The sequence below is a fragment of the Bufo gargarizans genome, chromosome 9, assembly GCF_014858855.1.
Source record: "Bufo gargarizans isolate SCDJY-AF-19 chromosome 9, ASM1485885v1, whole genome shotgun sequence".
Taxonomy (NCBI): domain Eukaryota; kingdom Metazoa; phylum Chordata; class Amphibia; order Anura; family Bufonidae; genus Bufo; species Bufo gargarizans.
In genome coordinates this window covers 18,400,294-18,427,621 of record NC_058088.1, presented here as the reverse complement: position 1 = coordinate 18,427,621, position 27,328 = coordinate 18,400,294, and the positions used below count along the sequence as shown (strand labels likewise).

The 27,328-nt window shown below is 44.6% G+C and overlaps 1 protein-coding gene across 1 annotated transcript in view; it reads right to left on the bottom strand.

Annotated features, from left to right (window-relative positions):
- The window catches only part of SLC44A4 (solute carrier family 44 member 4), a 53,905-nt gene that overhangs the window by 14,439 nt on the left and 12,138 nt on the right, over positions 1 to 27,328 (bottom strand). Inside the window, exons 2-10 of the mRNA XM_044268532.1 lie at positions 24,539 to 24,587; positions 22,051 to 22,124; positions 12,472 to 12,550; positions 9,498 to 9,597; positions 9,265 to 9,363; positions 8,418 to 8,478; positions 1,226 to 1,343; positions 990 to 1,073; positions 192 to 304 (exon numbers count right to left, since the gene is read on the bottom strand). Of these exons, the coding sequence (XP_044124467.1) occupies positions 192 to 304; positions 990 to 1,073; positions 1,226 to 1,343; positions 8,418 to 8,478; positions 9,265 to 9,363; positions 9,498 to 9,597; positions 12,472 to 12,550; positions 22,051 to 22,124; positions 24,539 to 24,587 (777 nt within the window). The remainder of the gene's footprint in view (positions 1 to 191; positions 305 to 989; positions 1,074 to 1,225; positions 1,344 to 8,417; positions 8,479 to 9,264; positions 9,364 to 9,497; positions 9,598 to 12,471; positions 12,551 to 22,050; positions 22,125 to 24,538; positions 24,588 to 27,328) is intronic.

Here is a 27,328-nt window from a genome sequence, read left to right as displayed (position 1 = left end):
ATGCGGTTGATATTCTCTGCCTGGAGTTAGTGAGTGCAGCTCTGGAGTATAATACAGGATAAGTAATGTATGTACAAAGTGACTCAGATTTTATGTAGATTAATTCTATTTCTTGTAGAAAATGTCCCTAATTTCCTTTTGAGGGTCCATAAGAATCAATTGATGCTTCAAGTGTTATTGCATAGACTTACCATATCCTATAACCCCTATTACTCCAAGGATGAGCAGCCACACCAGGATGCCGGCAGTGAACCTCAACAAGATGAGGAAGAGGAGGCTCACCACCATAGCTATGACCAAACCTCTGGAACATAAGGAGATGGAAAATTACAGAATGTCAGCTCTTCTACCTGGATTACTGTCAAATACTAAGACTTTGTGACCACATCTTTATATTATAATAGGTCAAATTGTCTTCTGTCACATCCCTTGTAGCTGCTGCTCATCATCTCAATGTCTTCAGGTTCCATCATCCCATATAAACCCTTCTACCTCCGTTATCTACCAAATGCCTCGGTCACATCCTATAAACCATAAGATTTTACACCTATCCATCTTCCAACTCCACCATCACCACCTCAGCTCCCTATTCACTCAGTGTAAGGGTCCATTCACACGTCAGTATTTTTCTATATCCCGAATTTTGGTCCGTTTTTTGCGGATCCGTTGTTCCTGAAAATGTTTCCGTATGTCATCCGTCTTTTTCGGATCCATTGACTTTGTATTGTACTAGGAACCGATTTTTGCGGATAAGAATAGGACAAGTTTTATATTTTATTGGACATGCGGAACGGAACAACGGAAACGGACAGCACACATTGTGCTGTCCGATTTTTTTTCAGGACCCATTGAAAATAAATGGGTACGCAACTGGTCCGCAAAAAACGGAACGACGGATCCGGAAAGAAACAACGGACGTGTGAATGGACCCTAATAGTATTTTGCTGGAGTGTTCCTGTTCTGATGCTACAAGTTCCATCATCACTTACATAATGATCCAGGACCACGACCTGGCAAAATCCTGAAATATTTTCTTTCCCAGGTTCTGGAAGTCGAAGGATTTCAATATTTGACTAAAGAAAAAAAAATTAAAGAAAAAAAACGTCAAGGAACGTCAACTGAACGACACTGGTGAGAAGAAAAAGAACAGGGGCCTAGTTCAGGATTACGGTATAACATTTGCAACAAGCCGTAAAGCAGTTTGTAATGGGAAGATGACACTTACTCGGTTGCGTTGACAAAATGGCTCTCGGATTGGTTTCCGGTGAGGGTCTGTCCATTTGAGACTATGGTAAAACCAGGTGGAAAGCTGCCATTCACACTCGGAAGGCACCTGTTAATGACTAAGACAGAAAGACCAACTGAGAAAGGACAGTCTGCAACAAGACTCCTATCAATGGTTAATATTCATGGGAATGCATTCCTGGGTTAATGGGCTGAGGCTGATGACATTATCATGCCACATGTGATGTCATCGCATGAGCAGACAATAAACCAGCTTTGTCTGAAGTGACCGAGTAGATCACTGCAAAGGGTTAAATGCTAAAGACTTAAAGGGGTATTCTCATCACAATGATCACTGTCAAATCTGTTAATGATTTGACAGTGATCATTTTTGTAAATACATTTAATTACCCAATTCCCACCCTTTTTGAGAAAATAAGTCCCCTCTTACCTGATTGTTGTCTTTCGTCTCCCCTGGTTACGGCCACCTCTCCTGTCAAATCCCGCCGGGCCGCGCTTGCGCAGAAGACTGAAGATTTTCTCCCGGCCGGGCCGGGCAATGTCCTGAACGCGCACGCTGCCGTGCATGCGATATGATGACTTCTTTCTGGCCAGTATAGTACAGAGCTGCAAACGCCGGCTCTGTACTATACAGGCCAGGAATAAGTCACCATGGCGCATGTGCGGCGGCGTGCGCGTTCAGGACATTGCGTGGCCCGGCCGGGAGAAAATCTTCAGTCTTCTGCGCAAGCGCGGCCCGGCCGGGAGAAGAATCTAGCAAGTGAACGTCGCAATCAACGAAGGTAAGTATGAAAAGTGAAGATGGGAATACCCCTTTAACCTTACGCTAAAGAGTGAAATGTGATTTGTTGTTAAAGTACTCTTTTCTGGGCACAATGTATATCGCTAATGGTTATGTATGGGCAAAAAATAGTTAAACACTAGCAGTCCTAGTTAGGGTACTTTCACACTAGCATTAGAGGAATCCGGCAGGGAGTTCCGTTGCCGGAACTGCCTGCCAGATCCGGAAGTCCGTGTGCAAACGGATACCATTTGTTTCCAGATCCAGATACGTTTGACAAATGCATTGAAATACCAGATCTGTCTCTCCGGTGTTATCTGGAAAAATGGATTCGGTATTTATTTTTTTCACATTTTTAAAGGACTGCACATGTGCAGACCGGAAAACCGGATCTGTTTTTCCAGAACACTTGGTACCGGATCTGGCATTAATACATTTCAAAGGAAAATAAGGCTGTATCCGGCATTCCAGCAAATGTTCCGGAATTTTGGCCGGAGAAAATACCACAGCATGCTGCAGTATTTTCTCCGGCCAAATACCATAAAAGTGACTGAACTGAAGACATCCTGATGCATACTGAAAAGATTGCTCTCCATTCAGAATGCATTAGGACAAAACTGAAGCGTTTTTTTCCGGTATTGAGCCCCTGTGACGGAACTCAATAGCAGAAAACTTTAACGCTAGTGTAAAAGTACCCTTATGTAGCTGGGAAGCAGGCTGGACCTGTCCCCTCCACCAGCTTGTAGTAGAGGGAAAGTCTAATCATTGGAGCTTGAGGCAAGACGTGCATGTACTGTATGAGCTAATGAAAAGTAGGCCTGGAGAAAAGCCTGGTCCAACGAATCTTTACCCTCGAGATTGAAAACTGCCAGAGAACAATCCAACTGAAAGACTACCCTGAGGGAAATAGAAGACTATTTGAAAGACAAGACTCAGGGCTCACGCACACGATCGTATGCGGGCCATATGTCCCGGAGCGGCATACATCGTGCGCACGGGAGTGCACAGCATTATAGGTTACTATGATGCTGTGCACATCAGGCCGCCCGCGGGACTATTGTCCCGCACTCATATGATATTATCACTGCAGGACAATAGCCCAGCGGGCGGCTCGATGCGCATAGCATCATAGTAACCTATAATGCTGTGCACTTTCGTGTCCGCACGATGTATGCCGCTCCGGGACATATGGCCCGCTCACGGACTGTATGTCTCGGAGGGCATACGGTCATGTGCATGAGCCCTAACTAAAAGACTACCCTGAGGGAAAGAGAAGACTAACTGAAAGACTACCCTGAGGGAAAGAGAAGACTAACTGACAGACTACCCTGAGGGAAAGGGAAGACTAACTGACAGACTACCCTGAGGGAAAGGGAAGACTAACTGACAGACTACCCTGAGGAAATAAGAAGACTGACTGACAGACTACCCTGAGGGAAAGAGAAGACTAACTGACAGACTACCCTGAGGGAAAGAGAAGACTAACTGACAGACTACCCTGAGGGAAAGAGAAGACTAACTGACAGACTACCCTGAGGGAAAGAGAAGACTAACTGACAGACTACCCTGAGGGAAAGAGAAGACTAACTGACAGACTACCCTGAGGAAAAGAGAAGACTAACTGACAGACTACCCTGAGGAAAAGAGAAGACTAACTGACAGACTACCCTGAGGAAAAGAGAAGACTAACTGACAGACTACCCTGAGGAAAAGAGAAGACTAACTGAAAAACTAACCTGAGGCAAAGATGGCAGAGAGCCACTCCAGAAGAAAGACAGTAAGGTAACACTCGTATATGGCAAAAGATTTCACTGCTTGTGGAAAGGGTATATTGCTTTGGTACTGCCCACCACACTTTGAGATGGACTGGCCATCCATTCTAAGATCTGCACCCCACAGCCTGGGAACCGCAGAAAAAAATTATGAGAACGGAATTGCATGTCTGTGGTTATTTGGGAAGATTGCAAAAGGTATCTAGAAAGAGACTCCTGGAGAACTACTGCCATCAATGCTACTGCTGCCTATACACAGCTATTGGGAAAAGCCTACTCAGTAGTATACCTTGGAACTGTGCCTACTACTGCTTTATGTACTGCAAATCCCATGATCTACTCCAGGGATGGCCAAGCTGTGGCTCTCCAGCTGTTGTAAAACTACAATTCCCACCGTGCACTGCGTGTAGGCAGTCTGGGCATGCTGGGAGTTGTAGTTTTGCAATGGCTGGAGAGCCGCAGGTTGGCCATCCCTGATTCTACTCGGTAAAGAGAAACGTATTTATTGTAATCTAATGGGCCTGGTCTTTGACTCCACTATTCATCTGGCGGATCTTACATCTGCCCTTCTGCCTTACACCCATCTACCTGACATCAAAGGCACCCCACCGAACACCAGGCAGGAGCCCTAAAAGGTCCAGGTCTACTTGTAACCCAAGGGAAGAAAGGGTGCACTTTCCATTCACTGCATGGAGCATTAGAGTGAGCCACCCTGAACGACCACAATTCTGTGGCACTATTACCATTCCTCTCCCCCCGGCTTTCCATAGCTGGTCGCTGTATGTGTAGTACTCCACTGCTAAAATGGTTAAAGTGTGATATTTATTTTTTGCAAATCCTGTGTGTGCTGCAGAAGGAGTTAACAGGCCGTTAGTAACCCCTGCTACTGAAGGTGGGACTGTGTTACCCTCCCCATAGGGAGGAGTAGGTCAGAACAGTGTGAGCAAGCAAGCATAAAACAGGATGGATAGAGAGCCAGCCAGAGTAAAGAAAAAGCCTTTAAACCAGTGGACAAGAGAACAAAAGAGACATTTTGGTGCATTCCAGTGTTAAGAGGAGGTGCATGCATCAAAGACTGTGGAGATAACTTGTTTGAACGACTTATGGACTGTGCAGCTAACTTGACCAGGAGATGTAAGGCTTCAGGAGTCTGGACTTATTTTGAAGGTAGACCGAGCATCTGCTAAGTACTACACCCCACAGTGGGAATTTGTAGCACTGCATTGTGAGTACAGAAATAGTGAAAGTGTGTCAGTGCAGAAAACTGCAAGAGAAGAGCTGAATTCCTATGTCTGGATGCTTGAGCTATAGAGAAAAATGCATTGCTGGGAGAGACAACGGATTGGCCTGCTAACTACCTTTGCTGACTGTAAATCTGTAAGAACTGTGGAAATTGCAAAACTGTGTGGACGATCTGCTGGACCATGCATGCTGAGAGCGGTAACTGATGTGATTGAACTATATTTGTCAATAAAGAAATGTCCAACTGGTACACTGGCCTGATCACTGCATGCACCAACCACTGCATTTTCACAGCACTGCCCTGCACTTCATCTGGGACACTGTCTGAGGTTTGCTCTGAGGGCAGTATTTATTTCAGGGTCTGGGTCTGTATCTATGCTGAGGGCTGTCGTTATTTTGGGGTCTGGTGTCTATTAATTTTGGGGTGTGATGTAGGATATATGCACTACTTGTGCATAACTACAGGTTAGCAGTCATTGGGGGCATGGCCTACGTTTTCGGCAGTGTGCAGTACCCCAAAGCAGGGGGTATCTGCAAATGGTTTGTTATTTATTGGTATGTAATGTTTTGTTATGTTATGTATTAGCTGGGTAATGATGGCACAACCACGGTTAATACTCCTGGTTCAGCCCTTTGCAGGAGGTTGGGTAGGGATCCAAGATGTGCCCCCAGCTCAGTGAGTCTTACGGGACAGTTCAGAGAGGAAAGAAGTATTGCTTTATGCTCCTTCTCCTTAGGCCCAGAAAGCTTTAGAGACTCTGCAAGATCAACAGAAAGAAACTTGGAACCTGCATGGCCAAGCACAGGAGTCAGCAAGGTAACTGGCTACAACAGTAATTCAGACTTTGCTGCTGTGAAGGACACTGTTAAGACACCCTTCACACCTGGACATGTCGTGGCCAGACATACCTTCACAAACCTGTGTCCCGCAGTGGACTTTATTAAGATAGATGCAAAAGAACAACAAAACTCACACCCTTGCCTAAATTCATATATTGCTAACTGGGAGAGAACTGTGTCTGCTATAACTGAATGTACTACAACTTCCACTTTGTACTTGAGCAAACAGACGTTTATTCTTCTACATCTGGCCTGGTACTCTGACTCCTACACCATATTCCGGCCATTGCACTCTATACGCCTTGCACCTGTTGTGCCTTTTCAGAAGTATAAACAGTTATATCTACTTAGTCTAGTTATGATGGATATTCATTGCCTTTAAGAGCAATGTTGGTTTATAGTCACTATTTTTGTATGGACTTCTGGGAATGAGACTTCGTTCAGAGGAAGTTGTGTTTTTGTAACCAATAGTCAATCGTCATTTAAACAGTTAGAAGGTACACGCCACCTGTGGTAGTAGAGGCTTCATTGTATTTCTTATCTGAACATAAATGTGTGAGAAGTGTCAAGATGTTCCTCCAAGTCTATATTATAGTTTGTTCATGTATCAAAGTTTGTCCCTCAGCTCCGAGATAAGGCTTCCAGAGGTCAGGTATGCGTAGTGTTGAAGATGTCAGGCATGTATGAGTTAACCCTTAATGGTATGATGCTTATACAATAGTGCCACCTAGGTATGAGCAGGTAACACTACACCAGTAGCAAAAGTGCATTCTGGGTAGTGTTATGACGTCACATTCCTTATCAATGTACGTGCCTATCCGACAATTATTGGAGAGTTCCAAACTAGGAAGGTGTTTTCATCTCATAAGTTTTTGGTTAAGAAACCACATACCAAAGAGAAAGAAAAAAAAAAAAAAGAAGAGGGAGAGAAAAAAAATATAAAGAAGAAGGGAAACAAAGAAAGAGAGCCTGGAGAGGGATCTTGATTATCAGAGAAACACTTGAGAGCTGACTTTAGACTCTGCTTATCACCTACATTCACGGGTAATGTATGATTTTTATGCGTGTGTAGTATTGATAAATTATTTTGCTTGATATCTAGCCAAAATCCCCATTTTGTGTGGATATAGTGTTAAGGTGCTACATCAATATTGCCGCTGTTCAGTTACGATGCATATAACTGAATAGAGGATCTAATATTAAATTCTGAGAAAACTTCTATTTTGGGAATCTTTATATTCCCTAGTTTAATATCAAGCCGATAAATTGATAAGCTTTATTGCATTACTACTAATACAATCAGAGATTGGTCATAGTTAGCAGAGCAAGGGCTCGTATCTGTCATTTTCTTGATTGAAGAACTGTGCATAATCAATTGATTGATATATCTCTCATAATTTAAAGCAGTATTGCATAAAATTCTTGTGTTGGGTAAATAGAATAGAGCGCTGATAAAGTTGAGTACTTGATTCTGGGTACTGCATATTATTGTGCATCATTGAAATTTACATTGATACATTTTTTATTGTATTTTAGATTATTGTATAATAAATCATTTATATTTTTGCATAGACGCTTGTACCCTGTTCTTACTGATTGCACAAAATAATTAGGTTCTCGATTGAACTCTTTTGCGGTGTTTATATGTCCACCTTGTGGATCAATATCATTTGAATAATTTTTATTTTGATCCATTAGTTATTTTTTTTATATATATAAAGCATTTGCTTTACATCCCCGACACACCCATACAGACACTTAACTTCATGTGCACCCCTACAACCTTTAAGTAGGAGCCCCGGTACCAGGGTGTTCCCTGAGGGAAGAGAAGGTGCTCCCTCCTTTCACTGCAAAGCCTAAAGAGCAACAGTGTGAGGACAGCCACTATGATTGAATGTGACAGCCATAGCCACTACCAATCCCATCCTTGGCTATGGCTTCTCAGGGACTCGTTGCAAGTGCTTATTATACCTCTTCTCAGAACTTGATGTCGTCACTCAAAACCGTCTGTCCTTATATCAAGATGCCTGTAATCTCAGATCAGGCTGGCATTGTGGACCAGTGCTTGAGTCTGAGGAGGGGAGCAAATCACTAGACACTAGATATTTGACGCAAAAATGTGCCTATTAACCCTTTAACTTCCATGCACTGCCAGTGTTGTTGTTTTTAGCTTCTTCTCTACCAATAACCAATCATCTTGCATCGATTTTACGGCTTGGACGGAGGGGGTTACAATTTTTCTTTTGTGCCAAGGTCCCCAGAATGCCTCATCTCCGGCCATGAAAAAAGTATTTAGCTGATATCAACCAAACCAGAGACTCACCTGCCTGCCATAAGTCAGCTAGTACTCTGCTCTGTGCTGATGAGGGACATGAACCCCTGAACAGTGTGGTCCTCAAGTAAGTTTCTGGTTTGGCTGATATAAGCTAATTGAATACTACTTTGTGGGGAAATAGAAGTGAAATCTGCTCTAAATTGTCCCAAATTGGCAATTGGATAAGTGGCTCCCCCCAAGTAGGATAGTTAATATTACTCACATGGAGTGGAGGGGACCAAATACACAGGACACAGCTCCTTTGCTATGATTTCAGATATGGGCTGAGTAAAATGAGAGAAAAGCATAACAGTAATTATTTTAAAAAAGAAATTGAGCCACTTTGTAAATGCAAATGCAATAATTTTCATGTCTTGTACAGTACGTATTATGCTCAAGAGCTGCATTCACAATTCTATTGTTCGTCATTAGAAACAGTCAGCAAGCTTGTGGACGGACACAGCCCTAACAGCATACCTGATCTCCTAGGGACACAATTATAAGCCATTCTCATTTTTACTCCGGGTCAGCAAGAATTTGCAGGGAAAAGTTGGAACAGTCCCTGCTGGCAAATAGCAAATCACCAGAACAAGGTCTGAACTGACACTGAACTGCCAGGGAATGCAGGAGGATTTCTACAGAATTTAGCTTTGGAGTATAATGCAGGCCATAAATCAGAACCAGAAAAAGACAAGTAAAGGTAATCGATGTTGCAAAGTAAAGGCAGTTTACAGCGGCTCATTGTATGGCTGCTGCACTAAATGCTACTGATGCCTTCTACAGATCCTCAAATGGGATTAATATTAGCCAGGGTCTCGCATAGACTGGCTGCAAAGAGCGTCTCTCACTCAGGAGGACCCAACATGTCCATGTACAAATCACAGAGCTGTGTAATAATTTAGCTCCCCTGTGGCGGCGCTGCAGGGAACTAAAAACTTGCTGCCAGGGTCTCACTATAGAGTACAGACGAGCTCATATGGTTCGGGTCCTTCCTCTATTCATTCCAATATACGATACCTCTTAAAAACATGGACTATAAGTGCATTCGGTGAACCATACAGCATACTTACCAGTTTTGTAGTGTTAAGATTAAAGCTGGGCTGACAGTACTCCTGAAGAAATGTTTTTGGGGCGACAAAGAATTCTTTTGGGCATTCTGCCACGCACACCTGCAATATAGACAGATATGTGAGCAACACATAACAGAGCTAAGTAAGAAACTGCACCAAGAAAGCCTCTGGATATGGCAAGATATGACAGGGGGCACTGCAGGTATATAAATGAGGAAGGCCAGGAACGTTACCTGGGTGGTGGGACACTGTAATCCATTCATTGCTGCAGCCAAGATGTTTACACCAGTGATGCATTTCAGCAAATCAAAGTACAACACATAGGGCTTGTTCCTGCAAGAGGAGAAATGAAGATGAAGAATGCACTGCAGGGAAGAGAACACAGGGTCCTAAAGATGAAGGATGAGGAGAGCACAGGGTCCTAAAGACAAAGGAGGAGGAGAGCACAGGGTCCTTAAGATGAAGGAAGAGGAGGAGGAGAGTACAGGGTCCTAGAGATGAAGGAGGAGGAGGAGGAGAGCACAGAGTCCTAAAAACAAAGGAGGAGGAGAGCACAAGGTCCTAAAGAAGAAGAAGGAGGAGGAGAGCACAGGGTCCTAAAGATGAAGGGGGAGGAGGAGGAGAGCACGGGGTGCTAAAGAAGAAGAAGAAGAAGGAGGAGGAGGAGAGCACAGGGTCCTAAAGATGAAGGAGGAGGAGGAGGAGGAGGAGAGCACAGGGTCCTAAAGATGAAGGAGGAGGAGGAGTAGAGCACAGAGTCCTAAAAACAAAGGAGGAGGAGGAGTAGAGCACAGAGTCCTAAAAACAAAGGAGGAGGAGGAGAGCACATGGTCCTAAAGAATAAGGAGGAGGAGAGCACGGGGTCCTAAAGAAGAAGGAGGAGGAGAGCACGGGGTCCTAAAGAAGAAGGAGGAGGAGAGCACGGGGTCCTAAAGAAGAAGGAGGAGAGCACGGGGTCCTAAAGAAGAAGGAGGAGAGCACAGGGTCCTAAAGATGAAGGAGGAGAGCACAGGGTCCTAAAGATGAAGGAGGAGAGCACAGGGTCCTAAAGATGAAGGAGGAGAGCACAGGGTCCTAAAGATGAAGGAGGAGAGCACAGGGTCCTAAAGATGAAGGAGGAGAGCACAGGGTCCTAAAGATGAAGGAGGAGAGCACAGGGTCCTAAAGATGAAGGAGGAGAGCACAGGGTCCTAAAGATGAAGGAGGAGAGCACAGGGTCCTAAAGATGAAGGAGGAGAGCACAGGGTCCTAAAGATGAAGGAGGAGAGCACAGGGTCCTAAAGATGAAGGAGGAGAGCACAGGGTCCTAAAGATGAAGGAGGAGAGCACAGGGTCCTAAAGATGAAGGAGGAGAGCACAGGGTCCTAAAGATGAAGGAGGAGAGCACAGGGTCCTAAAGATGAAGGAGGAGAGCACAGGGTCCTAAAGATGAAGGAGGAGAGCACAGGGTCCTAAAGATGAAGGAGGAGAGCACAGGGTCCTAAAGATGAAGGAGGAGAGCACAGGGTCCTAAAGATGAAGGAGGAGAGCACAGGGTCCTAAAGATGAAGGAGGAGAGCACAGGGTTCTAAAGATGGAGGAGAGCACAGGGTCCTAAAGACGAAGAAAGAGAAGAGCACAGGGTCCTAAGGACGAAGGAGGAGGAGAGCACAGGGTCCTAAAGACAAACAAGGAGGAGAGCACCGGGTCGTAAAGATGAAGGAGGAGGAGAGCACTGGGTCCTAAAGACAAAGGAGGAAGAGAACACAGGGTCCTAAAGACAAAGGAGGAAGAGAACACAGGGTCCTAAAGACAAAGGAGGAAGAGAACACAGGGTCCTAAAGACAAAGGAGGAAGAGAACACAGGGTCCTAAAGACAAAGGAGGAAGAGAACACAGGGTCCTAAAGATGAAGGAAGAGAAGAGTACGGGGTCCTAAAGATGAAGAAGAAGGAGAGCACAGGAGCCTAAAGACGAAGGCTGAGGAGCGCACAGTGTACTAAAGACAAAGGGGGAGGAGAGCACAGGGTCCTAAAGACAAAGGAGGAGGAGAGCACAGGGTCCTAAAGACAAAGGAGGAGGAGAGCACAGGGTCCTAAAGTCAAAGGAGGAGGAGAGCACAGGGTCCTAAAGACAAAGGAGGAGGAGAGCACAAGGTCCTAAAGACAAAGGAGGAGGAGAACACTGGGTCTTAAAGACCAAGAATACACTGCTGGGAGGAGTAGAATACAGCGTCCTAAAAAATAAGTTGGCGGGAACACATGGTCTAAAGTCTCCATTCAGACTGGGAAATATTAGAGTGATAAGACTTTGGGTCATGCAGGGGAGAGCGCACAAGTACAACATACTTATTTTCTAGAAAGACTCAGGAGTAAAGGAATGCGGTGTCTTGATCATACAGTAGTAAGGCTGGATCAGGCAGCAGACACAAATCTATAGGGAAACTGATCAATTTTTTGTGACACAGCGATATAAATCCTCTGCTTTCCTTTACACAGACCTAAAGTAACATGATAAAATCCTGTCTGCCAGCAGCCTACACTAGGGGGAGCTCACAGCAGACAGGGTCATACAACTACCCTTAAAGTCAATGGGAGCAATATAACTAGATAAGTAGCAAGCTCCTAGGGATGGCGGCAAGCAGCTTTTTCAGAGGACCTTTGTTCTCTGCTGAACAGAGAAGAGTAGATACAGTTTTTTTTTTTTTTAGATAGCTGACATCTTAAAATTGTCTCTTATAAAGTTTTGGGTACATTTAACACCTTGATGTGAGGACAGCCTGAGCCTTGTGTTATGCATTAGATGTACGTAGGCATCACCCACCCATTTCAGTTGGACTGGCCAAATATCTAATATGTTTGGGATCATCTGACTCTCCCCTAATGGCAGATGTTGGATGATTGAACAGTTAGATACCAACATGCCCAGTCCTGTTATTTTAAGGGCAGATAGGCTGCCACTAGAGTAGTCAGCGGCCTGCTCCTCTCTCCAGGTTCAGAAGTCATGCCTATAGTGGAGCTGGAAGAAATAGAACAAGCATTCCAGTGAAAGCCATCTAAAATGCATGGCCAGCTTTGGTTGGGTAAGACTTTCATCCCTATTGTGCCTCATTGTGGGATGTGCACCCTCAGGCCTGGAGGGGGGGGGGCATGTAGACAAGAGATAGTGGGTAGAATGGGGGTAATGTTTTTGTTTAGTGGAGTTTTAGGTCAAAGGAGAGAATACTCACTTGTTTTCCCCGACCCCGCAGTACATTCCAGTAGAATTTCGAGGATAGATCACCTGCCGAGGATCTCCATACAACCAGGCTAGAATAAAGGGACATGGCAGACTGTTGAATGACAGGCAGCAGAAAAGCTATACCATTTTTATTACAACAGGTTCAGGTTATGTTTACATCAGACTGCACCAATTTACTGAAGAAAGGAAGGATTGTCAGGGCATACTACTCGTAGTTTCTCAGAAGCTGGAGACCACTGACATTAGGGTTACATTTAGATTTGTTCAGTTTTTGGCTTCTTCAGTTTCCTAGAACTTGATGGAAAGCACAATGGCATGGCTGCCTTCTATATCAAAAGTCAAGAGTTGGTGTAACACCCCAGAGTTGTGTTACTACACTCCTCTACCCGACTACTATCTTCTAAGAGCCTTTATAATGTAATCACATATGATTTTGCTCATGTCCTCCACAAATGTGCATCCAAATCTATGTTAAATGCAATTATTCATGTAATTTGCCTTGTTACCAGTAGGTGGCAGCAACTCATTGGCAAGTATAATTTAGTGTTTAGTGAATCTGCGTTGGAATGGTTTATTCCAGCTTAGCTCCCTCTGTGTGGAGAGTGGGCTGGTCCCACATCCTGCAGCATGGGTGGAGAAGGAAGTTAGAGTCCGTGTAGCCTACCCCCTTGCTAGAGGAAGGCTTTGTGACAGTATCCAGGAATCCCCCTGCATAGGGAAGACAGCAAGGACCTAGTCTCGGCTGAGACTTGGCCATATACCCAACTTGAGCACCTTCAGCTCAGCTGGATCAAGAAAAGCAGAAACTACAGACAACCTCCAGAGTTCCAGGAAGAACGCATCCCCTGAGAAACCATCTGTGAGTAAAGTCCAGTGCCTAGGAGAAGCAAATTCCTCCTCAGCTAGTCTGTCCCCGCATAACAGAAGGTTACCAGATAAGTGCAGAAGCTAACTCTGCCACAATTACAGAGCTACCAAGCAGACGTTTTATCCTGCAAGCTCCACATTTAAAACAGAAGTACTCATTCCTGCCAATGATTGCCAAAACCTGCTGGGACCAAGAGACCAAAGCTGTATACTGTTTGGATGAAAGTTATTTCAAGCAAAGAAACATTTGAACTTTATCTAAAGGTCTGGACATCATTTATTCTGCAAAATTCCTCCATTACTCCTATTATCACTACACTCAAATTTATTGTAAGTGAGCCAGGAGCCAGGTCGTACCCAGGTAGGAGACACCGTAACACAATTATCACTATCCTACAGAGACATTATAGGCCATTACACCACTCTGGCATTCCTAATCTGGGACGTGCGTTATAACACCTTGGAAGGGCCCTGGGATAGTACCCTGCGCACGCTGCAATTGGCGTCAGGAACAAATTCAGGATATATTATCTATCTGACCTTGCCACTGCATTAAAGTGGCGTCAGCGAACCCGTTCCTGGTCACTGCATAAAGTGGCATCACGAACAGGATCGCATTGTGTGTCTAACTATATTACAAGGCCTAAGAACTGTGTAAAAACCCAGAAAATTTACTTTATTGCGGTGCCAGACAGCGCTAAACAGTGCAAGCCAGCACTCTAAGGGTTAATTCACCATACATCTGTAATGGTGCAGCTTCTTCATTTCCTTCAGAAGTGGGAAAACATAAGAACGCCATCTCAGGAGCGCGAAAATGCTAACTACGCCCCTCTAGAAGCAGGAAACCTAAATCCTGCCCACCAAGAACTTTGCAATGTGAGCCAAGGAAGTGAAGACTCCTCCCCTCAGGCTCCGCCTTCACTTCCTGCGTCCAGCAGGAGCAAAGAAAGATGGCGCTCCCCAAGCCAAAGTGGGACGAGATGACAATCAAAGGCGAACCGGTGTACGAAAAACACCCACCGGAGATCCGGGTCTCCCAACTTGTGAGCAAGAAAGGCCCATCGGTGTTTGCCGTGATACCAGAGATTGCGGATTCCTCTTCGAACGGCGAGACGGCCACCACCCCTGACTCAAAGATGGCCGCCGTTCTCGAGCCTGCTCCCGCGGAAGCCAACTTCAGCCCAGCAGTCCAGGTCACGGAGGCACCCACGTCGCAGATGACATCATCAACCCTAGCGAAAGATGTCTCGACCCTGCGCTCGCTGCAATTGGCATCACAAACAAATTCAGGATATATTATCCATCTGACCTTGCCACTGCATTAAAGTGGCGTCAGCGAACCCGTTCCTGGTCACTGCATTGGCAAGAGTTGAAAGCTCACATCCACAAAATCGGTTCCCTGCAGACCCCACAATGATCACTCTCAACCGCTTACCACTGTGGATACATTGGATATATTTTCTCATCCAGGTAAACCTCTACATTCACCTCAAATGACTTTCTCTGGAGAGCAGGACATAAGTGACCTGATTTGCCCAGCCCCAATCGTTCCTCAGTGTTGACACCTGCTTGCTATATTTATTTCATGTGTGGTGCCCCCTGACCAGGAGACTTCAGACCGATGTCCTCTGCACAGATTAGCAATCTCTGCCCGACCCAAGGGAGTAACTATAGGAGGAAGTAGCAGACACAATGAACTCAGGTGCCCGATGGAGCCCTTGAAAGGTCCTCACATGGGAAGTCACCAGCATTAAAAATGGCACATAGTAGGTGTGCTTGGACTTGAACTGTGTTTTCAAGACTCACTCTGTAAAGCGCAACTGTCGGAGGTATACACTGTGGCTCTGCACGTATGCATGCATGGGAATTAGGAGCAATTCCTAATAAGGTAGCTACCTAGTGATTGCAAAGACCTTCGGAGGTGCCAGGGCACTGATATACAACATAAGGTAGCCTAAAGGGGTTTTCTGAGTGCTTTATACTAATGAACTATCGTCAGGACAAGGTCATCAGTATCCGATTGGTGGGATCTGACACTGTGGCCTGCTCACAGCTCACCGAGGTATTGCAGCTCAGCTCCATTCACTTGTTAGAGACTGAGCTGCACCTAGGCCACCCGACCGATGAACAAGATGTCACTGGCCTAGGAAGCGCCTACGGTGGTCACCGAAGAACAGCGGCCTCTTCAAACAGCTGATCATTGGGGGTGCCGGGAGTCGGACCCCACCAATCAGATACTGATGACCTATCCTAATGATATGTCATCAGTATGGAACACTCAGAAAACCCCTTTGAGGTGGCCATGCACATTAAAGTTAAACCAAAAAGGACAATTTCAAACAAAATAAAAACGTTCATTGGTTCAAATTTAACAACGAACAATCATTACAGTTGACCGATGAAAACAAGTCGGCCATGTTTAATATTTTTGTCCAATGGTTAGATAAGAGATCTTTCTTTGTACTAACGTTCCCAGAAAGATTTCATCCATGGCTTAGTTTCGCTGAACATTTATGGCTAAACTGAACAAAAGTAATGGCCAACATGGACCAAAATGTGTATGCCAGTGTCTGCAAATGCAACGTTCACCAGATCATTGTCTGTTCAACCATCAACCAACTTCTATCTAAGGGTACTTTCACACTAGCGTTAAAGTTTTCCGGTATTGAGTTCCGTCAGCATGTCTTCAGTTCAGTCCCTCTTACGGTATTTGGCCAGAGAAAATACCGCAGCATGCGGAACACTTGCACTGCCATTGAAATGTATTAATGCCGGATCCGGTACCAAGTTTTCCGGAAAAACTGATCCGGTTTCCCAGTCTGCACATGTGCAGACCTTTAAAAATGTGAAAAAAAATTACCGGGTCTGTTTTTTCCAGATGACACCGGAGAGACGGATCCGGTATTTCAATGCATTTGTCAGACGGATTCCCATCCGGATCCGGAAACAAATGCAATCCATTTGTATACGGATTTCTGGATCCGGCAGGCAGTTCCAGCAACGGAACTGCCTGCCGGAATCCTCTAACGCAAGTGTGAAAGTACCCTAAGGATACCTTTAGGCCCATAATGAGAACATAGGTTCAAGCAAGAGCGTTTGTTATCCTGGGTGCAACCCAACCTCTTGGAGGATTTGTAATGTGGCACACTGTGGGCATTTCTGGGCCTAGCAAGAGGTCCTATATAGTTCTGCAACTGTTCTGACATTCAACTGTTCAAGAGACTTTATCCACCTAGTGTGAAGGTAACCCAACAAGCATATGATACAACTTAAAGGGTAACTGTCGTGTTTTCATCAAAAAATCTATTTTAGCATATGTTACTGCTGCAGCATTATGCATAAAGCAATCTTTAGTTTCTTCACATACCACTATTTTCCTTGAGTTTTTTTTACTTAGTTATGGCTGTTTAAACATTTACAATATGAGGACGTTCTCAAGATGGCTCCTCTGCCAGTTCTCTGAGGCCAAAACTGCTTTCCCTCACTTCACATACACACTTGCTGTAACCAGCAGCTCCCTGCCAGCCAATCAGATTGGATTACTGAGAGACACGCCTCCTCACTCTGTAGCCTAATGCAGGCATGCAGTGTGGAGGACCGCCCCTCCGTCTTCTCGTCTTCTTAGCCAGAGACAGACAAGCCATAGCAACTGTCTTTTAAGGGAGCAGTGGAAAGGGACAGGGGACATTAATGAAAGCTGTTATTATAAGGTAATTACAGATCTTTTGATAATCATTGACAGACTAACTCAGGTATACAGGCCTAGCTCTAATAAACTAGCAAATAAAATAAAAAGATGACAGTTACACTTTCAAGTGGCCATAAACATTAACACTGTCATGCCTCTCTGTGAGCAGAATTAAAGTTCACTTTTCTTGCAGCAGGTGTCTGTGAAAATCCATGGGGCATGACAGGTGAGGAATCCTGTTACAGATGATTCCTCATCAGGGTCTAGGAGCTTCAAGTAATGCTTCAGGCCCCTACTCACCAGATAGTCTTAAGTGAAGCAAACCCAACAGAGAGCACTGACATTCGGAAAAATCGCTACAGACTTCTGTTCATGGACTTTCCTTTGCTTTCTTCCTTTCTAGTCACCATTATTACCTTCACTTCTGTAAGTTCTGCAATCAACCTTGTACAAATTCTTTGGAAATCATTTGGTTTAACTGGTTTTACCAGTGACGAGTCTAGTGGAATGCGCCACCTTCTACTCGTGAGCATTTCACCTTAAGGTTGCACATGCCGTAGACTAGTTGTGTTGGAGGTCCTTAAGGTGGTTCTTGATAACAAAGCCATGTCTCGACAATGCAATTGCTGACAATTGTCAAATCTCTCTTGTCCTTGATCTGTGGCCCGAAGGCTTGACATCTATCGATGGGGTGCACATCTGTCATTTGGACTGAGCTCAAGGAGGTTCTCCACTTTGGACAGTCTCTGCTTGTTAGAAGAGTCCCTTGACAATAAGCAGATCACAAAGTGTTCCCCAGATATTACCCCCAGCAATCAGTATCCGTCAGGAAACCTGGCAGCAAGCGTTCTGTTTCCCCAGTAGCGCCACCACTGAGAAAATTAAGTATTACACTGTGTCCATTCAAATAAGTGCCTGTCTAAGACAGGACAGGTCCTCCAGAGTGAAAGACGCTCTTTGCAACCATGTTACACATGAGACAACACCGAGAGACCGTCCATGTTTCAACACCGAGAGACCGTCCATGTTTCAACACCGAGAGACCGTCCATGTTTCAACACCGAGAGACCGTCCATGTTTCAACACCGAGAGACCGTCCATGTTTCAACACCGAGAGACCGTCCATGTTTCAACACCGAGAGACCGTCCATGTTTCAACACCGAGAGACCGTCCATGTTTCAACACCGAGAGACCGTCCATGTTTCAACACCGAGACCGCCCATGTTTCAACACCGAGACCGCCCATGTTTCAACACCGAGACCGCCCATGTTTCAACACAAGTACTTTCATTTTTCAACACAAAGACTATCCCTACTTCAACACCAAGACAGTCTATATTTTAACACCAAGACAGTCCACGTTACACCACCGAGATTGCCCACATAATAAAACCAACACAGTCTATATCAGAACAATAAGACTGTCCATATTATAACTGCAAAACCCACTGGCAGAGAATGAGTTCATTCTAATCAAGTGGTGAAGTTACTGATAAGGAACAAGGAAATGATCCTCATGTTACTGCATGTGATTGTTTCATGTTTCTTCTACATCTACAGTACATAACCTCATCTTGAAGAATGTAAATCGTCCAAAGAAGCCATAGGAACTACCAGAAGTAATATATTAAGTCCAGAGGGAGATAATGAATATACACATTTTAGCAGAGGTGTCAGAGCTTGATGTTACAGGTCCAAAACCCTGCAGCTACTTTGCTCCTGTGTCCGCATAACAACTTTGAGGTCAAATTGGAGATACTCCTCAAGCTGGCCATATACACTATGTCAGCTGAACCTGGTGATTTCTACAGGACCAGCCGACCATTTAATGTAACTTGAGTTTGTGGGCCCCAGTCCAAAATCTCTACCAGTGCCCACCATCTACCATGCACCATTTTTAATGCTGTGTCTTCTTGGGTGGAAGGCCCTGCTTAGGCGTCATCTTATTTATGTTCTTCCCATCCATTTTAAAGACATAAAATCACTGAGGCACAGAGAGCCTCGTGCCTCACTAATGCATTACATTTTTCATATTGGGAGCCGTCTACCATTTGCGTCCCTTACAGCTATAGCAGTGCAGGTGCCTGTACTGTGGGGATACAGTCATGCATAGAGGAAGGTGTGAGGCAATTAGTCATATCACTCAGCGGCTGCAGATAAACTTATCTCTTTCTGATAACCAACAGGCTAATGGCGGCCATTTTTTCACTAGCTTCCACTGCAAATCATAGACTTGGCGATAAGACTCAGCTCTGACATCAGTGACTAGCGTCCCATAGGAGGATCATGTATATACATGGGAAATCTCAGGGTTTCGGTTGCATTTTTTTTAAAGACACAGTACACCTTTTATTTTTTGGGTTCAGTGTACAGTACCAGTTTGTTTTTTTGTTGTATTTTTTTTCTCTCTACATTTCAGATTTATAATTGAAGACATGAAAACAATAAAGGAACACATATGAAATGAAGGGGGTGATCCAAGAGTAAGACACAACTCCCTGACCTGCAGTGGAGATCATACTTACTTGGTCCCCACCGCTGGATTCAGTGTCTGACACTCCCAAGCCGGCTCTGTTAACGCTGCGGCCTGTGATTGACTGCAGTGGTCATGTGTCCTGTGTCCTTTCCCCGTTGACGGATGTTGATCTCAGTGCGGTAGGGAAAGGAAGAGCTGGACTGGGTGCAACAGACACCAATCTCACAAGCTGGGACCAGGTAAGTATGATCTCCACTATGGGAGGTCTGTCTTACCCTTGGATAACCCTGTTAAGTATTAAGCAAAAAAATGTGTTTCATGTTTTAGATTCTGCCCCTTTTGCGTTGCACACTCTTAGCCTTCTCTCAATGAGTTCCATGAGATAGTCACCTGGTTTTCCAACAGTTTTGAAGGAGTTCTCAGAGGTGCCGAGCACTTAGTTGACTTCTTTTATCTTCACTCTGTGTCCAACTCATCCCAAGCCATCTCAGTTGGGTTAAGGTCAGGTGATTGTGGAGGCCATGTCATCTGATGCAGCACTCCATCACTCTCCCTCTTGGTCATATAGCCCTTACATAGCCTGGATGTGTGTTTGTTCTGTTGAAAAACTAACGATAGTCCCACTAAGAGCAAACTAGATGGGATGGCATGTCTCTGCAGATAGCTCTGGTAGTCATGCTGGTTGAGTGTTCCCTTGAATTTCAAATAAATCACTGAAGGCGTCACCTGCAAAGCACCACCACACCATCACAGCACATCCTCCATGCTTCACAATGGGAACCACACATGTAGAAACCATCTACTCACCTTTTCTGTGTCCCACAAAGACGTGGTGGTTGGAAAAAAAAAATCTCAAGTTCTGGCTCATCAGAACAAAGCACAGATTTCCACTGGTCTAAGGTTCATTCCTTGTGTTTCTTGCACCAAGCAATGCTCTTCTTCTTGTTCCTCAGTATTGGCTTCTTTGCAGCAATTTGACCACAAAGGCCTGATTGATTCTCACAGTCTCCTCTGAACAGTTGACGTTGAGATGTGTCTGGTACTTGATCTCTGTAAAGCATTTACAAAGGCTTGAATTTGAGGTGCTGTTAATTTGAGTTTTCTCTAGTGAACTTATCCTCTGCAGTGGAAGTAACTCTTTGTCTTCCCTTCCTGGGGCAGTTCTCATGAGAGCCAGTTTCATCATAGCATTTGATAGCTTTCATGACTGCTATTGAGGACAACTTCAAAGTTCTGGAAATTTTCTGCATTGACTGACCTTCATGTCTTGAAGTAATCATGGACCGTTTTTCCTATTCACTTAGTTGAGTGGTTCTTGCCGTAATGAATGTGGATTACAACAGAAGTAGAACAGGGCTGAACACTGCATGGAGCTATGGACCAGTCCTACCTCAGCACAAATGATGGTCTCAAACACATTATGAAGATATGAAATTCCAGCAACCATTCCAGGCGACTACCCCATGAAGCTGATTGAGAGAATGCCAAGAGTGTGCAGAGCTGTCATCAAAGCAGAAGAAGAATCTAAGGGTAGGATAATGGCGCATTCAGGCCTCTTTCACACTTGCGTTGTCCGGATCCGGCGTGTACTCCACTTGCCGGAATTACACGCCGGATCTGGAAAAACTCAAGTGAACTGAAAGCATTTGAAGACGGATCCGTCTTCAAAATGCGTTCAGTGTTACTATGGCAGCCAGGACGCTATTAAAGTCCTGGTTGCCATAGTAGTAGTGGGGAGCGGTATACTTACAGTCCGTGCGGCTCCCGGGGCGCTCCAGAATGACGTCAGAGCGCCCCATGCACCTGGATGACGTGCCATGCGATCACGTGATCCATGCGCTTGGGGCGCCCTGACGTCACTCTGGAGCGCCCCGGGAGCCGCACGGATGGTAAGTATACTGCTCCCCCGCTCCCCACTACACTTTACCATGGCTGCCAGGACTTTAGCGTCCCGGCAGCCATGGTAACCATTCAGAAAAAGCTAAACGTCGGATCCGGCAATGCGCCGAAACGACGTTTAGCTTAAGGCCGGATCCGGATCAATGCCTTTCAATGGGCATTAATTCCAGATCCGGCCTTGCGGCAAGTCTTCAGGATTTTTGGCCGGAGCAAAAAGCGCAGCATGCTGCAGTATTTTCTCCGGCCAAAAAACTTTCCGGTCCGGAACTGAAGACATCCTGATACATCCTGATGCATCCTGAACGGATTTCTCTCTATTCAGAATGCATTAGGATAAAACTGATCAGGATTCTTCCGGCATAGAGCCCCGACGACGGAACTCTATGCCGGAAGAAAAGAACGCAAGTGTGAAAGAGCCCTTACACAGGCCAAGGAGCATCTGATTGTTGGCAGAGGAAGTGTTCCTTCCCGACAGTCAGAGTGCCACATAACAGTGCCATCCTTCTGTACACTTCTCACGGCCTCCTCTGCATGACGCTTTACACATGATTACACCAGTGAGAACACCATATAGCGTAACAATTGACCAAGCAAATATTTAAGCAGCGCTGACGATATCCAATAATGATTTGCTTACCTAGAATTCCAACCACGATGTAACCGAGAATGAACACCAGGAACAGGATGCAGCAGATGATGTCTGTGCAGCTCCTACATGGAGAATGGAGACAGTCAGCAAGACAAAACACAAGCGCCATCATATCCTTCTACAAAATGTTTCTCTGAACAGGACAATGATCGATGGTCAACGCAAGACGTCCTTTTTTTTTTTTCTACCCTCAAGTTGCAGAGCAATAACTTTTATTTTACCACCGATGTAGCTGTGAAAGGGCTTGTTTTTTCAGGATGACTTGTATTTTACAATGGCAGCATTTCACGGTACATATAATTTGCTGAATAGGGGTTTTTTTTGTTTGTTTTTTTGGGGGGGTGCAAAAGAAAAAAAACGGAAAATCTGCAACTTTTAGGGATTTGTGTTTAAAGCATACACTGTACATTACACCGATTACAGCGATACCAAATTTATATAGTTTGTGTGTTACACAATAAAACACGGAAAAAAATCCTTTGGTTTTTGTGTCGCCATATTCCTAGAGCCATAACCTTTTTATTTTTTCAGTGACAGAGTGGTGTGAAGACATATTTCTATACAGGATGCACTGACACTTTTCATTGGTACATATGACGTTTTCATTGCTTATATATTCCTTTTTTAGAGCAATTCTTGCCTATTTTTTATGATGTTAACAGTGCAGGTTGAATTATGCTTTTATAGTTCGGGGCATTATGGACGCGGCAATACTTATGTGTCACTTTATGACTAACTATTTTTACTGGGGAACTTTTTTGTGTTTTTTTTTTTATTTCCCTTTTTTATATTTTTTAAACATTTTATTAAACTTTTAAAATTTTTTATAGTGTCACTAAGTGACTTGATCACATCTATAATACACTGCAATTCGTGTATTGCAGTTTATTATTCCGGTCAGTGAGGTGCTCACGGGCAATCTTTATCACCTAGCCTCTAGGACCATGGGACCTGGGGTCCACTGATAGCCGCCCACCTGTCCCTCCCCCCAAGCTTCAATAGCAATAGGGCGATGGTGTGACAGAGGGAGCGCCCCCTCTCTCTGTCTAGCCACTTAGATGCCACAGTCACTATTGACCAGGACATCTAAGAGGTAAAACTGGCAGGAACAACCTTATCCTCGATCCCTGCCAGGATGTAATACAGCCTCGCTCGTGGAGATGAACTAACAGCAACACCCACGGAGACTACCATTATGAAAATGTAGTTATGGTGTGAGAACCAGCACCCAGCCACGACGGTATATTTTTGTCATAGGTTGGAAGCTCTGCGTCACCAGCCAACTGTAATATGGTCTAATATCTGATAAAAAAAATCATTTGACATTCCTCTCCATAACCCAGCTGGTGCTCCAAAATCTGAACTTCTAGGTCATCAAATGTATATCCTCATACATGGTGTGAATGTGAGGATGATACTTTTTCGTCTTTTTTTTTTTTTTCTAAGGCCAGTATGTTAGTAATCTTTCAATAATTTTTCTATTTATGATCATAGACATTCAGTAGTGAGTCTTTCTATGGGTCAGCCTACCATTGTCAAAGTAATTTTGACCCCACTTGTAGAGGGTGTATGTGTAGACCCTTAAATATATCTATCAGCTGTTCTAGTGACTGTTTGTGACATACATATACAAGTATGAAGTATAGCAGCAGTGGGGTGTACATATAAAACAACACGCTGTCTGCCTACTGTATAACTCTATGGTGAAGGATGCTGAGACAATGCTGAGACAATCCCGCTCGTCCAATTAACAGATCACCCTTATCACTGACATCGGTACTTTAGGCATCATCTCTTCCTAGCCCTTACAGCCTGGGTCTAAGTCCGTGCGCATCGGAGCGGAAGCCCACGTCATGCAGTAAACAATTTTTAAGCAGCCAATTACACTAAGGCCCCTTTCACAAGGGCGAGAATTCCATGCAAGTGCAATGCGTGAGGTGCACGTGGTGACGTCAGCGCAGGTGCTGCTGAATTAAGTTAGAAGATCATTCAGCAGGACCTGCGCTGATGTCATCAGCGCTCACCACGTGGCAATTACGTCATCAAAGGTCCTTTTGCAGGTCCTGATAGACTGAAGAAAGAAGACGATGTCGGCAGCGCGAACAAGTGGATGAGGAGAGTTAATTTTTTGTTATTTTTTAACCCCTCAAGCCACATTTTAGTAACCATTCTGTATTAAGATTGCTATTAGTTTCCTTTATAACCATGTTATAAGGGAAAATATTAAAATCTACAGAATACCTAACCCAAACCCGAACTTCAGTGAAGAAGTCCTGGGTTCGGGTACTACATTCAGTTTTTTCTCACGCGTGTGCAAAACGCATTGCACTCGTGCGGAAAAATCGTAACATCGGAACTCAATCTCAGTAAAAACTGACTGCAATTGCCTGCCTACTCGCGCGGTTTTCCTGCAATGCACATGCAACACATACGGAGCAAATCCGGGACGCTTGTGTGAAAGAGGCTTTACACTCACCTATTTTTGATAGGTCCTTTGAATTTCGGGTCATATTTAGCTGGTTCACCTATGAGGAGAAGAAGAAAAAGGTATTAAAGGACTTGCTCCTAGAGGTTGTGGACAATAACATGAGAAGCTATAGACAAAGCAGAATATAGTGACCCTATATTTGCACCTGGAGGGGGGTTACATTACCTAACATTCCTTCGCCTGGACAGTGTGACCTAGTATCAGATTATAGGGAAGGAAAGTGGAGCAATGGCTCAGGGGCCTTCACCACCCAGTTACCTCCAGGCCCTTTCCACCAGCAGACCTTAGTTGAGAGGGGGGCTAGCCTAATAGACAGTAAATTGTTGAGAGATCCTGACAACTATTATCCTGTGTTCATAGGTTCTTCCCAAATATTCTTCCCAGGGGCCTCCATTAACCTTTGTCTGACCCTGTGCAGAACTCTACTTCTCCAAAGTTACCATAATGTTTGCAAATTAGGGAATCGGCCCCATAACTCTCTAAGAAATGAAGGAAAGAGTTGGCCCAAGACTCCGGAGAGTCCTTTTGTCCTGATATAGGGAGGGATGGTGGTAGGAACGTTTACTAGTTAAAGGGCTTTTCTTTTGCTCTATGCAGAGACACAAAATAAATTTGTAGGCCAAACAGTAGACATTTTGAGGCCACACATTGGGTTGCATAGGCCCACAATAGTCCCAGAGAATCCTCTGGTGGGCCCAGGTTCTGAAACCATGCTGGGTTCTAGAGGCTTAGAAGAAAAAAACATTTAGCTAATTTTGGAGACAATCACTTGTCACTAGAGTCTTATGCCTTTGATTCAACACCTAGTAGACTTAATTGATGATATAGGGGCCTTAAGAATTTCCTCTGGTGGGCCCAAGAAGCCCCAGTCAGACACTGGTTGAGTTCTATTTAAGATTGTGATACTGAGAAATTCCTAAACTGGTTGGAGTGGGTTACGCTAAACCTGCGCACACTCTTCCTATATTTTTCTCCCTCTCCCTTCCTTGTTGCAGGGCAGAGTTTTAGTCAGAGAAATGTGTTAATTGCAGCGAAATTTACTGCTCTTATCAGGTAATTGCCAGGGAAATGACACTGTTAACCTTAAATCCTGTTTACAACCTTGATTTGTCATGTTCCTGGACTTGTGTGTGTTCTCCTGACGTACTTTCCTCAGCAGGGCTGGTGTACGCACAGGGATGCCAAAAATAGGGAGGTGGAGTGGACATGTGTCAAAGAAGGGGAAAATGTCCCTGGGTGTCCACCATACAGGTGCCCCACAAAGATCAATCTCTTTCTTACTGAGAGGCCTGCTGATGTTGGATCAAAGTATTGAAGTGGCATGGTGGCCAACATGTGGTTCATTTTCCTTCACAGTAGGACACAAATATATAGAGGACACCCATATGTAATCAAGCCAGTCAGAATGAAAAACACCTATGGTTTACAATGCTGGCTGCATTCAGAGAACTCGTCCAACAACTGCAAGCATATATTTCACTTCCCTGTGGGCAAAAAATGTCCCTACAGCCTATAGGCACTGGCGGAGGTACAATATGTTATAATACACAAAAGTTTTGTAGTTTTTGTGTCAACAAATTGGTGTATTTGAAAATATACAGATTGCAGAATGATGATTCTGATGCTGTGATCCTCACCGATCAGAGGTACCTGGTAGCAAGTGTTCGATTCCTCTGCAGCACCACCACAGGACAAATTAAGTATTACATGATGTCCACTGAAATCAATGGGCTGCTAATGGGACCCACAGCCATGCTGGGTCCTCCAGAGAGACAGACGCTCTAGGCAATCTGGTTGATATAATCAGGATCCTGAACAGTGGAGGACCCCATGATCATCTCAGAATTCACAAGTTCCTGTAGGAATATAGGAAATTTATTTTTTTTTTGTTCCAAAAGGACTTTTCTTTATTTATTTTCTCCTTATTTTTCCTAGGTTTTTTTTGTTTTTTTTGTGTTTGGGCATCTTTCTATAATGTCCTTGTCGCTGCCCCCACCCTGCTGCCCGCACTCTAGATTTCAGCATTTGTAAACTAGATAAAGGCTAAATCCACATTTCCGTGTTTGTACAGTGTGTATAATGTGGGTGTGGAGCACTGCTCGTCACCAAGAACAAAGCACAGAGTAATAATATTACAGGTCATGAATGTGCCTTTTATAGACTCATGTTCACCCAGTAACTTTACCCCTCCATCCCCCTTATTAACCCCTTGTGCCCAGACAATGTGCACTTCCTCATCCCAAGTCTCCAGTCCTTCTTCTGCCTCTATTCATACCCCCAAAGTCTTGAGCCGTATGCCTGTATCTGTAGCCTCCATGTTGGGTCTCCACCCTCGGGATGAGTCACATGGAATTTATGGAAGGACTTGTGTGTCGGTGCCATATTTAGGGTTATGGGTTTCAGAGTTTACAGCAGCAATTAGCGTCAGTGAGGACAACAGCAGTATACTCTGCAGTGCTGCTAGTACTGAAGACAGTGTGGGACTGGGGTTCCTTAGGCCCACCAAAGGAAAATTTTGTTGAGGCCCAACCTATAAAATAGGTTCTTAATCAAAGAAATAGACCAAGGTGGCAAGGGCTTGGCTCCAAAGGCAGCCATATAGGATTTTTCTGCTGGCTCTTTGGAGAGCCATTATGGCATCAGAGCCTGGGCCTCTACCACTCTGGTAGGCCAGTCTGACCTTGACTAGAAAGATACCACTATTAGTGAGATTGGGCTTCCCCTCGCCTCAGTGCAGAGATTAATGTGCGTCTTGATCCTAGAACAGGAAGTTTTTAT